The 13,053-nt window shown below is 36.8% G+C and overlaps 1 protein-coding gene and 1 long non-coding RNA gene across 3 annotated transcripts; both read right to left on the reverse strand.

Moving 5' to 3' along the window:
• Positions 1 to 2,501: 2,501 nt before the first annotated feature.
• LOC111905836 (uncharacterized) lies at positions 2,502 to 5,959 on the reverse strand. 2 transcript variants are annotated; one of them, XR_006186114.2, is made up of 6 exons: positions 4,771 to 5,959; positions 3,934 to 4,685; positions 3,523 to 3,603; positions 3,210 to 3,397; positions 3,042 to 3,121; positions 2,502 to 2,960 (listed from the first exon to the last, which is right to left on the reverse strand). It is a non-coding gene; the product is annotated as an uncharacterized LOC111905836 (long non-coding RNA). The 2 variants fall into 2 exon arrangements; XR_008225761.1 differs by having other exon boundaries at positions 2,502 to 3,121.
• Positions 5,960 to 8,309: 2,350 nt separating this feature from the next.
• On the reverse strand, positions 8,310 to 11,446 carry LOC111905837 (uncharacterized). Its single transcript, XM_023901557.3, has 8 exons — positions 11,296 to 11,446; positions 10,947 to 11,140; positions 10,324 to 10,537; positions 9,313 to 9,479; positions 9,074 to 9,198; positions 8,922 to 8,982; positions 8,756 to 8,804; positions 8,310 to 8,659 (listed from the first exon to the last, which is right to left on the reverse strand). The coding sequence occupies exons 2-8, from the start codon at positions 11,121 to 11,123 to the stop codon at positions 8,598 to 8,600; spliced, it is 855 nt and encodes a 284-aa protein (XP_023757325.1). The 5' UTR covers positions 11,124 to 11,140; positions 11,296 to 11,446; the 3' UTR covers positions 8,310 to 8,597.
• Positions 11,447 to 13,053: the final 1,607 nt, after the last annotated feature.

The raw sequence follows: 13,053 nt of genomic DNA on the forward strand, positions 1-13,053 counted from the left end.
GCCCTGGCTCTGATACCATTTGTAACGTCCCCCTCTGGCACGTATCACAATATTGTCCACTTTGGGCCACTCGGCACGAGGACTTCCCAGGGGGTCACCCATCCCGGTACTACTCCCGCCCGAGCACGCTTAACTGCAGAGTTCTTATGGGATCTGCTGCCCTCACGGCTTTAAAACGCGTTGTGATATCCACACCCCTTATAAGGAATGCTTAGTTCTCCTTCCCAACCGATGTGGGATCAGATCTAACCCACTTTAATGTAACACCCAAGATTTTGAAAGCCAAGAAAGTAAAGGAAACCCTAAATTTAAGAGGGACTCGGCGAGTCCAAGGAAGGACTCGGCGAGTCGGAGCGGGATCCGGGTCGAGGAGTAAGTGACCAACTCAGCGAGTCGGCCAAGTGGACTCGGCGAGTCTGGTCTGTGCGAGGAAAACCCTAAATCCGGGGCTTGGAGCCTATTTAAACGTCTCAATCTTCTTTCTAGGGCTCCTTTACAGTCTCTCACACCCAGAACGCCGCACCTTAAGCCCCATTGTGTTCATTCAAGCTTTTAGCCATTTTTGAGTGGTTTTAAGGAAGAAGAAGGAGTGGGAATCTTTGAAGCATCAAGGAGTGGCTTTGGATCTGAAGTTTGGGGAACATTTCAGAGCATTGGAAGGTATCAATTTTTTTCCCTCCTTTAGATCTTCTTTGGTTATGAGTTTTGGGGCTTTTAAGCCATGCCTAAGATTAACTTCAAGCTTGAGGTCCAGATCTGAGGTTGCTACCTCAGATCCATGCTTCTTGTGGTCTAGAATCCCGAAAAGTATCAGCCATTGGGTGGATTTTGGAGCCTCTTTGTCTTAAACCCTAGTTATTAATGCTTCTTGCCTAGATCTCCCTCTCTACACGTAAAGTTTGCAACTTTACGTGGGAAATAGGCTTGGGAAGGGTAGATCTACAGTTTGGAGTTCATGCATGACTAGGAAGTTCTCTGCATGTAAGTGGGTCTTATTGGACTCGGCGAGTCCTTCGAGTGGACTCGGCGAGTAGCTTGAAGATGAGGAGGAACTCGACGAGTGGGATGAACAGATCGTCGAGTCGGATGAAGATAGGCATGAACTCGGCGAGTTGGATGAACAACTCGGCGAGTTGGATGAAGATTGTCGTGTGCTCGGCGAGTCTGTTCTTAGACTCGGCGAGTCAGGTCGCGTGGTCCCAAACCCTTCGAGTTAAGTCTCGAGTCAGCGAGTCGAGCCAGGACTCGGTGAGTTGGTCAGGACAGGAATCGGGAATCAGTAGACTCGGCGAGTCAGGGGCTGACTCGGCCAGTAGAGTCGCGAGTGGAAGGACTCTGGACTTATGAACTCGGCGAGTCAGTAGGGTGACTCGACGAGTAGGGTTGACCTGGAAGGTTGACTTTGACCAGGACGTTGACTTTGACCAGAGTTGACTTGGTTGACCTTTGAAGGTCAGTTAGACTAAGTGTTACGTTGATATTGGTAGCTCGGGGAGCTAGCGGAGCAGCAGTTCGGAGTTAGTGGTCAGGTAGCGGTCAAAGGGGTTAGCAGCAACAGTTCAGCAGTATCAGGTGAGTTCCCCTTGTATGAATGGGTCTACGGCCACAATGCCGGCCCATGTAGTTATGAGTAGAAGACCCGGGGGTTAGCCCTAGGCACAGTATGCTAGTATGATATTCGGACGAGGTCCAATGATAGAGGGCGGGTGCCCAAGGAGCGGTTTATGTGATAGATTATACTTGTTGTCTGTGTGATACTTGTATGTGCCTGGTAGGGAGGTGAGTGTGGGCGAGGACCCGTATCTCACCAATAGCAGAGTGTGGATGGTGTTCCACATCTCAGTAGCAGCAGAGTAGGGGCGAGGCCCAAGCAAGGAAGGGAGTGAGGGTGGGCTGGGACCGTATCTCACTATCAGTAGGAGTATGGACAAGGTTCCATGACTCATCAGTAGCAGGACACGGGCGGGGCCCAGGGATAGGCGAGGCCTTAGAGCAAGAGTTGTTAGTATATGTTTAGTTTATGTAATGTTATGTGATATGTTTATGTGCTATTATATGTTAGTGGGCGAGGCCCTGTGACAGGCGAGGCCTAAGTGAAACAGATCTGTATCCGAGCGGGGCTCGAAGCCAGGCGGGGCCTGGAGCGGCGGGGCCGTTGAATCGGGCGAGGCCCAGGATAGCGGGCGTGGCCCAGTATGTGCAGTATGTGGTTTTGCATGGTATGTGGTAAGGTGGGGAACTCACTAAGCTTCGCGCTTACGGTTTTCAGTTTTGTTTTCAGGTACTTCCGGTAGCGGAGGGAGGAGCTCGAGGTGATCGCATGGCACACATCATAGATTAGTCAGCCTGGGAATGTTTACTCTGATAATAAACATGTGTTTTGAAAACTTATACTCAGATTATGTTTTGGAATGATGTCTTTGTTTAAAGTAATGTTTTATTAAAAAGAAATTTTTGGTCTTGCATTTTGGGATGTTACACAATTTCACTTCCTTTCCATGTAAAAACACCAACCATACATTTAGCAGCAGAATTCCAATAGTGAAAGATTTTCACTGACCCATGTCAATTTATGTTCAATCTGAAAATCAGTATCAATGTTACAAAGCTTTTATAAGCTAATCTTTGTTTCCGACCCAATCCACCACCCTATCATGACCAATTGCATCAAATTTGTCCCACCTCCAAACGGCATACCCACAAAGACAAAAAAAATATATTAAAATGTATTGTACAGAGAGGAAGAGTAATGCAAAACTGGTTGTACATCATGTTTAAAGAGGTTGTATGAGTCCCATCCCTTTTAGTTTTTTTTTCCTTGATAGCGTTCATGACACCTACAGCTTCCTGTTTGTCATCTTCAAAGAGTATGTAACATACAAAAATTACATCACTATGTTCTATTTCACCACTAACAGTTTGAAACTTACATTTTAGAATAGGCCACTTAAGCAGAAAAACTGTTGTCACAGAAATATTTCGGTATTAAATCAAGTAAAAATGTGATAATAACTTAACCCTAGTATAATTTAATATATTACCTCATTAGCCTTTTCAATTGTTTCAAAAATATTAATGCCCTTGGAATTTGTGCAAACATGTGCAGTCACCAGCCAAAAACCTGAGTAAATTAAATATTAATAATAGTAACATTTTATGTAAAATGTAAAGTTCCAGCAATAAATTTGATGCACAAGAAGTTTAAGTACCTGGGAGGAATTCGACCCAACAATGATTAACCCAAGATTTGCTCATTGACCAACAAAAGTTGCAATCTTAATACTTCTCCAACAGCACCAAATGCTCCAGAGCAACCATCTATAACACTTGCATCACATTCAACATCACCATCTACTGTCAAATTCGAACCTCTTCCAGCAGTTGTGCATGGATCATTCTAGAGTTGATCATTTAAGAAATTAGTTTTACACAATTCTTTTAATCATTCAAGAAATTAGTTTTACACAATTCTTTTAATCATACTATGAGCAAAAGCAGAGTTGGAAAAGAAGAGGCTCTTACCATATGTGTACCCAGCAAAAGTAGTCATACCTCCAAGCTCTCAATAGCTGCTGATACAACATCTACACATGCACCGAAGCCCTATAACCAAGCAAATGAGCATGAAAAAGTATACAAAATCAACCAATGAATCATCAATCTTTAAAATAGAAATCTGCAGCTGTTTCAACCATTCTAATTAACCTTTAAATCATCAAGCCAAATTCTCTTTTCCAGAAACAAATGGATTCAAATTCGTAGTAATTTAACACATATTATTCTCCTATGCATAAAGTTTGATCAAGTGAAAAAAAATCATTTTTGGGTATTTTAAAACCTTATGAACTTTAAAGTCGAAAGGTATGTATAGATTCAAAACTCTGAAGCTCATATTCATGAACGATGGAATATAGAGTGAAAAAACAGGCGTACCTGAACCAATTAAATATTGTCTGTGAGCTCCATCCATCGCTACCCAACCGCAAAAAATATGAAGCATTAGCCAATAAATCACAAGTAATCATAAGGTGGAGAAAGTGATTTGTTTCAGTCGACTTTAGGCCTCAAACGAAGAACAAAATAGAAGATTTTAGGGGTTTTTTGTGGAGCCTCGATTTCTATAGTGAGTAGACGACGATGGCGGAGGTGGTAGGAGAGGTCGTCGTCGACGACTACCACTGAAAGAGGGAGAAGGACTCCTATCACTTTTACCCAGAGCCGTCTCGTTGTCAGCGACAATGAAGGAAGCAATTATGATGCTATGATGGTCGGCATAAGAAGATACGGCTGATGATGGTAGCATAAGAGAGAAGACGAAGAGTGGAGGCGTGGGGGTCAGGTGATTGATGATCACTTGAGAGAAGATCGAGACGTGAGATGACGGTGGAGGCGCCGATAACCCAAATCCAGAACATCGATGCTTTTGAGGAACATCGACATGCTGAAGAAGTTGGAGGTGACTCATCCTACCAAAGCTTGGTGGAGTTTCGATCATGGAGGCGGTGGTAGATTCTGATGGTGGCGGAAGAGAGACGATCCAATCACTAGACGATAGTGTGGGGGTGGGGCGATCGTCAGCTTCGTCTCCACCGGTGCACTTGAGAGAAGAGCGAGAGAGAGAGAGAGCTGATACTGTTGTTGGGAATACATACTGTTGTTGGGAATCTCCACCACCGGCACAGTTCCTTCATCATTCATGGCAAGTAGGTTAAATCCATGAAGTCAAAAAAAGATCACATACGAAGCAAAGCAGAAAGACGAAATGACTACCAAGAATCAACGGTGGAGTTAACCGATGACAATCAACCACTTCTGCAATTTCGGTGGAGAAGATAGAGTACGATGCATCTTGAATCTTTGTAATCGACTTCCAAAATTAGGGATAAAAGCAGCAGCCACCGACGGTGAGGACGGAGGAGGTGTGTTGCGGACGAAATCATCAGGGTACAGTGAAGAAGAATCGAGAATAAACAGTGAAAGCGGTGGAGTTGGAAACCTGATTGGTCGACAAAACGGTGAGGCTTTTGCAGATGAAATCATCAGGGTATGGTGAAGAAGAATCGAGAATAAACAGTGAAAGCGGTGGAGTTGGAAACCTGATTGGTCGACAAAACGGTGAGGCAAAACCGAAGAGAAGCGGTTGAGGTAAAGTGAGGAAGCAACTGGAAGTGTTATCTACTCTCGATGAAATCAATGTCGCGTGTGTATACAGAAATCAAAATCCGATTGGGCAACAAAACGGTGAAGCAAAATAAAAATAACACGTGTCCATAAAAGAATACATGTAATGGCAAGTAGGTCAAATCCATGAAGTCAAAAAAAGATCACATATGAAGCAAAGCAGAAAGACGAAATGACTACCAAGAATCAACGGTGGAGTTAACCGATGACAATCAACCACTTCTGCAATTTCGGTGGAAAAGATAGAGTACGATGCATCTTGAATCTTTGTAATCGACTTCCAAAATTAGGGATAAAAGCAGCAGCCACCGACGGTGAGGACGGAGGAGGTGTGTTGCAGACGAAATCATCAGGGTACAGTGAAGAAGAATCGAGAATAAACAGTGAAAGCGGTGGAGTTGGAAACCTGATTGGTCGACAAAACGGTGAGGCTGTTGCAGATGAAATCATCAGGGTACGGTGAAGAAGAATCGAGAATAAACAGTGAAAGCGGTGGAGTTGGAAACCTGATTGGTCGACAAAACGGTGAGGCAAAACCGAAGAGAAGCGGCTGAGGTAAAGTGAGGAAGCAACTGGAAGTGTTATCTACTCTCGATGAAATCAATGTCGCGTGTGTATACAGAAATCAAAAGCCGATTGGGCAACAAAACGGTGAAGCAAAATAAAAATAACACGTGTCCATAAAAGAATACATATAATGGCAAAAGTTGCCCTCTACAAAAACAAAAAACAATTGTAAACAACTTGATAGACAATATATAAAGACATAAATTGAGCCTCTACAAAAACAAATAACAAATGAGAAAGCATTGCAAAGACACTCATATATAAGGGATCATTTTTGTCAAATCCTTAAAGATGGAGAACTTTAATATATTGTATAATTTGTGTAATTAGTTTATATATAACCGTTTTTCACGTAACAATAACAAATTTGTAAACCATTCGGTTAAAAAAAATTAGTTATTTGGTTCATATCTTAACTTAGCGGTCATGCAAATTTCTAGTAATTGAAGGGCCTTAATTTTGTTTTTGTTCCGGGTCCCAAATATGTTTGGAACGACCCTGATTATATTATGCACAATACGCGAATATTCATCTAATCATAAATAATGTATGTTATATCACCATTCTCATGTTGCATTTCATGCCACTTGAATTGATTTTAGAATCTCTATTATTGTAGTTTTGTTGAGCTTTAGAGATTCTTCGAAATTTATAATTGCTTAATATTTTAGAATCTCTATTATTGTAGTTTTCGTGTTTTTTAAGATTAACTTTAAATTAAATAAACTAAAACACAGGATCATTTTCAAGTTAGTAAAATAAAACACGATATCGTGTATTGTCGCTTTTGTGTTATATAAAAAATATCGTACCATGCCGTGTCATTTAAAAACACGACATGACTATCTAATTTGTCACCCCTAATTACAATATAAACTATAACAAACAAAAACAAGAGTCAGCCACATTGTATATATAAAATAGGAAAATCTTCAATAAAATCCTACAATTTTTGTTTAATTTATGTTTTAGTACCAAATTAATTTTTTTTACAAAAAAGTTCTTAAAACCAGCAAAATGTTGCATTTTAACCTTTTTTTAATGGTCAGAACTTGAACAAATTAATTTGAGACTATTTTGTAAATTGACCTCGGACTTTTCTGCAAAAAAAAAAAAAAAAAAAAAATATTATTATTATTATATATTATGGAAATTGTTTCTTATGAATAGTGAACTTCCATAATTTTTGTCTATTTTAGTCCCTGTACTTTATGTTGTTTTTTTGGCAGAATTGGTCCCTGTACTTTGACAACTTTGGTCCTCATTTTTTAGCCATTTTGACACTTTTGGTCCTTGTAATCGATATTTTTAAATTTTTTAGGAAACTTTTAATATTTAAAGTTTGGCCACAAAACTTTAACAGTTTGACAACTTTGATCCCTTTTCTATTTAGGAACCTTTTAATATTTAAAGTTTGGCCACAAAACTTTAACGGTTTGATAACTTTGGGCCTCATTTTTTAGCCATTTTGACACTTTTGGTCCTTATAATCGATATTTTTATATTTTTTAAGAACCTTTTAATATTTAAAGTTTGGCCACAAAACTTTAACGGTTTGACAACTTTGATCCCTTTTCTATTTAGGAACCTTTTAATATTTAAAGTTTGGACACAAAACTTTAACGGTTCGACAACTTTGATCCATTTTCTAAAAAAAATTTAATTCCTACCGCTTTAATTCTTTAGCCATTTTCACACTTCGGGTCCTTGCAGTCAAAACTTTTATATTTTTTCATAAAAACATGAACAAAACGGTCCGGGGCAAAGCCCGGGCTTGTCATCCTTGCACTTTCTACGTCTGTCATATTTATCGATTCAGAAACAACATTGAAAGCTTTTGGCCCCCGCATAGCGGGGTAACCTTTCTAGTTATTATTATTATTATTATTATTATTATTATTATTATTAAAAACCCATTTTTAACACAATTTTCGTGTGCAAAAAATACTCAAGGGAAATGAAATTTTTGAATAAATCCTGCTAAAGTTTACAATGTTACACAAGACAACCAGCCTACAATTCACAATATCCAAATGACACTACTCCATTCCAAATCAAGTTGTTTCTAAATCATAATATGTTGGAAAAGTATAAAATAAGAGTCTTAGTTTTTAATATGATACATAAAGGATATCTTCACTGTTGAACATGTTATTATATACATCTTTTATTCTAAAAATTATCACATAGCATTTGACTCCAAGAAAAGATAAGTTTTAAATAAAATTTTGGGTTTAATTTCATGTTTATTAGTGAATTTTCAACAAAAATGTATAACACTCTATTTTGTCTTGTATGTGTTTATTTGTTCTGTAGCCTGTAGGAAAAGTAAAAACTGAATCCTAGTTTAAAATTTGTTTTAAACCACGACGTACCTAACTATGGTCTATGGATGACATACGTTGGCCTCTCTCATATATAGACTTAAAAGAAAGAGATAAAACGATGAAATCATGATTACATGCAATCAACAAACAATGCGATACTTGTCTCATTGTTTAGTATCGTATTCTAACACGAAGTCATTAAATAAAAGCTAATAGAATGATCTAAAGTAAGAATAAAAGCAAAATTATTATTTTTTTTACAAAAAAGTCTTAATATACTTATTTACATTTTTAATGAAATAATAATAAAAATAATAAGATTTTTTTTTTTGCAGAAAAGTCCCAATATTTTGGGTCAATTTATGAAATAATCCCAAAGTAATTTGTGGATTCCTCACGCCAATAATGGAGCTTTTTTTTGTGTGTCAGGAAAAAACAAAAACAAATATTTATTCAAAGAGACTGTTTATGTATCCATATAAGGGGAAAAAAAGCCTCGACAGCTCTGAAAAACAAATAAAGTTAAGGTTTTGGGTTTTCAAGAGAGGTGAACAAGAAGTTGCCAGAGAACATAGCTTCTTTATCTGCACATCAACAATCTAATATTACTAACTTTTATATTATATTGTTAGTCATTAAAGGGCATTTTAGACATTTGACCAAACAATGAATCTGCATACCTGTTAATGACAAGCAAGTACATTCTCGCCTAACATATCTTGTGAAAGCCTGCAAATTTTCAAACAGCATTACAGTGTATTTGTATGTATGTTTTGTAGATGAGAAAGAACAACAATCAATCTGGTTAATGAATGAAAAATAAATAAATAAAAGAATAATTAATACCATGACAGCTGGTAATGAAGCAGCATCTAGCTTCGATGAACCATCTTCAAGAAAGACATTTCTGTACAACATAACATAACATGTAATCAATTTCCAGAACAATTATATTTGTTTGGATGACATGAAAAAGAAAAAGAAAAAAAAAATCTCACTTCCATATTGCAGTCTGCAAGTCATCCTGTTTAGCTTCTGGAAGCATGGCAGTATCAAAAGCAACAATATTTCCATAGAATACTTTTTCCAACTCCCTCATCCATTTAGACAACAGCAAATTAACCTAAATTCCAATCACACAAGAAAAAGTTGTAAAAATAATTACTCCAAAAAGTCTTTTCTCAGCTCCTCTAAATCAGAGAATTAATAGCCGAAAAGACATAAACTAATTACTAACCCCTGCTTTTGAGACTCTCATCTCTAAATCATGATTGTAGATTTCATACACATATTGCCCCAATTCAACACCTTCTTTTCCTTCTGCTTTCAATCGACGCAAACAGAGCCACATGTGTACTACAAGCATGGAGAAATTTGTTCTAAACGTTTTCTCCAAGCTAAAAACTGCATCTCAAGGTAACAAAAAAATAAATTATCAATTAAAATATACGATATTTATCATGTATCTTAAGAAAACAAAGCCAAGTGTAAAGTAAAAACCATATTGCATCCATAAGGTTCCTCTATTTGTTCTGCATTGTAGATATTTGACTAATAGTAACTGTTCTTCACCATTATATTGAATCATTCACACATCACTAAAAAGGTCAAACAAGGAATCCATACAACCATCAACAGCTTTTTTAACTAACTTATGGGCATCTTATTTATTTAGTGATCATTTTGCGACCCCTACAGGTTGGATTTCGTCTTAATTTGAACATATATAGATGCATATTTGGATGTGTGTGTTTGGAAGTTGGAACTCATAGTTGTCATTTGATGCTTAAAATTGAATTAAATGAACAATAAATATGCAATTAGAAGTCAAACTAATTTCCCATCCAGATAACCCTTATCCATCTAGAAGTTTGGTGTATAAGTCAAAACCTTGAGATTGTGGGGAAATCATAGCTTATTTCTCATACCATGGAAATTGAAGCTTATTTTTGTATGCAACATATTTCTGGGTCAACAGAAACAAAGTCCAATGTCAATACTCAATACAAACAATAGATTCAGGCATCAGCCTAACTGAAGCTATGAATCAATCCTACCATTAATAATTTTGACGACTACAAGTTCAATTTCAAGGCCAAATGCAGACATACATGTGGAGGTAGCTATAGCAAAGGGTTGATAAGGACTGGTTTTGACTTTTGACTATACTATAGGACACTCAGCATAATGAGCTCGTATGAAGAGTACCATATTCTTTATTAATTAATAAGAAGAATAAAAGACTAACCATCATAAATGGCAGGTTTATCCACTTGAGATATAACACGGCGATAAATGACATTTGCAGCTCGAATAGACTTGCTCTGTTTGCTATAAAACAGCATCAATTTGAGGAGAAATTGGCGGAGACCCTCATAGTTAGGCTCCTCGATCCTCAGAGCAGATCCAGGTGGCAAGGCTAAAGAACAAGGCTTAGCACGAAACAGCTTATTCAGATTTACCTGTGGAATGGAATTAATCATCACCAAGCAATCAAGTTGACAGCATGCAATTGCAGAGATGATACATAAATCACATGCTTAATGATTTACTTGTAAAAACATAACTCCTCAACAGGTAATCAGTAAAAGTTACTACTGGTGTCACTTTGGTTTGGACCCAAAACAAGAGTCTGATTCAGCTAAAATGATCTTCAAGTCCTGAATGTTACTACACATGATAACACCTAACCATAATGTTGAAAATTTAAGAGTACTTCGTAATCTGAATATCCAGATTTTCAAAATGAAATGGTAGTTTTTTAAGCTTGACTAATTTAGCTCAGTTTCACAAGGCAAATTATCAGGCAGAAAAAAATAAATAAATAAATAAATAAAACCACAAAGCTGAAACGATCGAGAATTGAAGTACCTCTGATTTAGCACCAGTGTATTTCTCAGCAGCATCTGAAGCTTCTGGCACCTCAACGGCGGCAACCCTAGAAATTCGCCGGCACGGAAGAGCATACAGATCTCTAGGCATATCTGATTTACTCTGTTTCCCTACTTTATAAATATTAGCCAGTGTCCTGCTCCATCGAGGCATCATCGTCGTTGCAACAAAACCTAACAAACCAAATAACAAAACTCCTCAAATAAAAAACTTAGAAATTGCAGTGAAAATGGAAGAAAATGGCGGGGGATTTGGGGGCTGAAGAAGAATAAGTGGCGTATAACTACACACGCAGATCATTAATACACATGGGGATGAAAGGCGTTACGTGTAGTTGTCGATGCAAGCAGGTGATGTGCAGTTAGCAAATGGAGATTTTCCGTCAAACTCTCCCCAAGGTCTTAAACCCTAAAGCAGAAGAAAATTGGTTAATCCACGGTTTGCACCGTTATACTCCGATTTTGTACTAAATTAATTATCAAGACTATTTAGTTATTTACACTACAAATTTAAAAAAAAATGGTAAATCATTTCACATAAAAATTAATTGAAAACACTAATAATATTTTTAGATGTTATAATATCTAGATGGGAATATGATTTATTAAGGTAATTAACTTTTCGGTATGTTTACATTTGGGTAACTATCTTTTTTTTGTATACATCTAGGTAACAAACTTGTTGGAAGTGTTCACATATGACCATTATGACCTGCTATAGCAGATTAAATCCTAGATGTGAACATTTTCAACAAGTTCGTTACCTAGATGTATATAAAAAAATGGTTACCCAAATATGAACAAAACGAAAAGTAAAGTTAAATTACACGAATGGTCCCTGTGGTTGGGGGAATTTGTGTTTTTAGTCCCTAACTTATTTTTTTAACTTGGATGGTCCCTACTGTTTATTTTTGTCGCGCGTTTGGTCACTGTCTTACCTAAAAAGACGATTGTGCCCTTATTAATTAATTTTTTTAATTAATTTTCTTATTTATGCATTTATTTTTTACATATTTAAAAAAATTAATTAACCCTAACTTATTTTTTTAACTTGGATGATCCCTACTGTTTGTTTTTGTTGTGCGTTTGGTCCATATCTTACCTCAAAAGACTATTGTGCCCTTTTTAATTTATTTTTTAATTAATTTTCTTATTTATGTATTTATTTTTTATATATTGTAAAAAATTAATAGACCCCATATATTTGTATCTCCTCATCCTAAACCTGAAACCACATTCGAGAAATTTAAGCTCGGTCCCACCAGTCACCATCTCATCTCTTATCCTCCTAAACTTCTTTTTCCTTTCCATATTTAATGACATCAACGTCTTCAATATCTCTTCTTTTTTTGGTACTTCAACTCCGGCGAACCAACCCCACAACCCTTCTTTTGGGTTGTGGTGTTGGAAAATTCAATGAAGAGACAGTGTGTTGTGAAGTTGGTTCGTCGGAGTTGAATGACCTAAAAAAGAAGGGATAGTGAAGACGTTGATGTAGGGTCTATTAATTTTTTAAAATATATAAAAAAAATACATAAATAATAAAATAAATTAAAAAGGGCACAATAGTCTTTTGAGGTAAGGCAGGGACCAAACACGCAACAAAAATAAACAGTAGGAATCACCCAAGTTAAAAAAAAATAAGTTAGAGACCAAACGCACAAATTACCCAAACTATAGGGACCCTTCTTGTAATTTACTTTTACCTTTTCGGTGGGTTCACATCTGGGTAATAATTTATTTTTATACACATCTAGGTAACGAACTTTTTGGAAGTGTTCACATATGATCATTATGACCGGACATAACCTGCTACAGCCGGTCATAATGGTCATATGTGAACACTTTCAAAAAGTTCGTTACCTAGATATATACAAAAAAAAAATATAGTTACCTAAATATAAACAAACCAAAAAGTTAATTACCTTATTAAGTTCATTTCCCTAGTTTGCAAGTATTAAAGTCTAAAAATTACATAATAATAATGTTTGTAAATTTTTGGAAGCTTTTATAATTTAGCCTTTTCATTTAGACACAATTTTCAATTGGACCTTATTTTTCTAATTTAAAATTTAAAGTCTATAATT

The sequence above is a fragment of the Lactuca sativa genome, chromosome 8 (genome assembly GCF_002870075.4).
Source record: "Lactuca sativa cultivar Salinas chromosome 8, Lsat_Salinas_v11, whole genome shotgun sequence".
NCBI classification, from domain to species: Eukaryota; Viridiplantae; Streptophyta; class Magnoliopsida; order Asterales; family Asteraceae; genus Lactuca; species Lactuca sativa.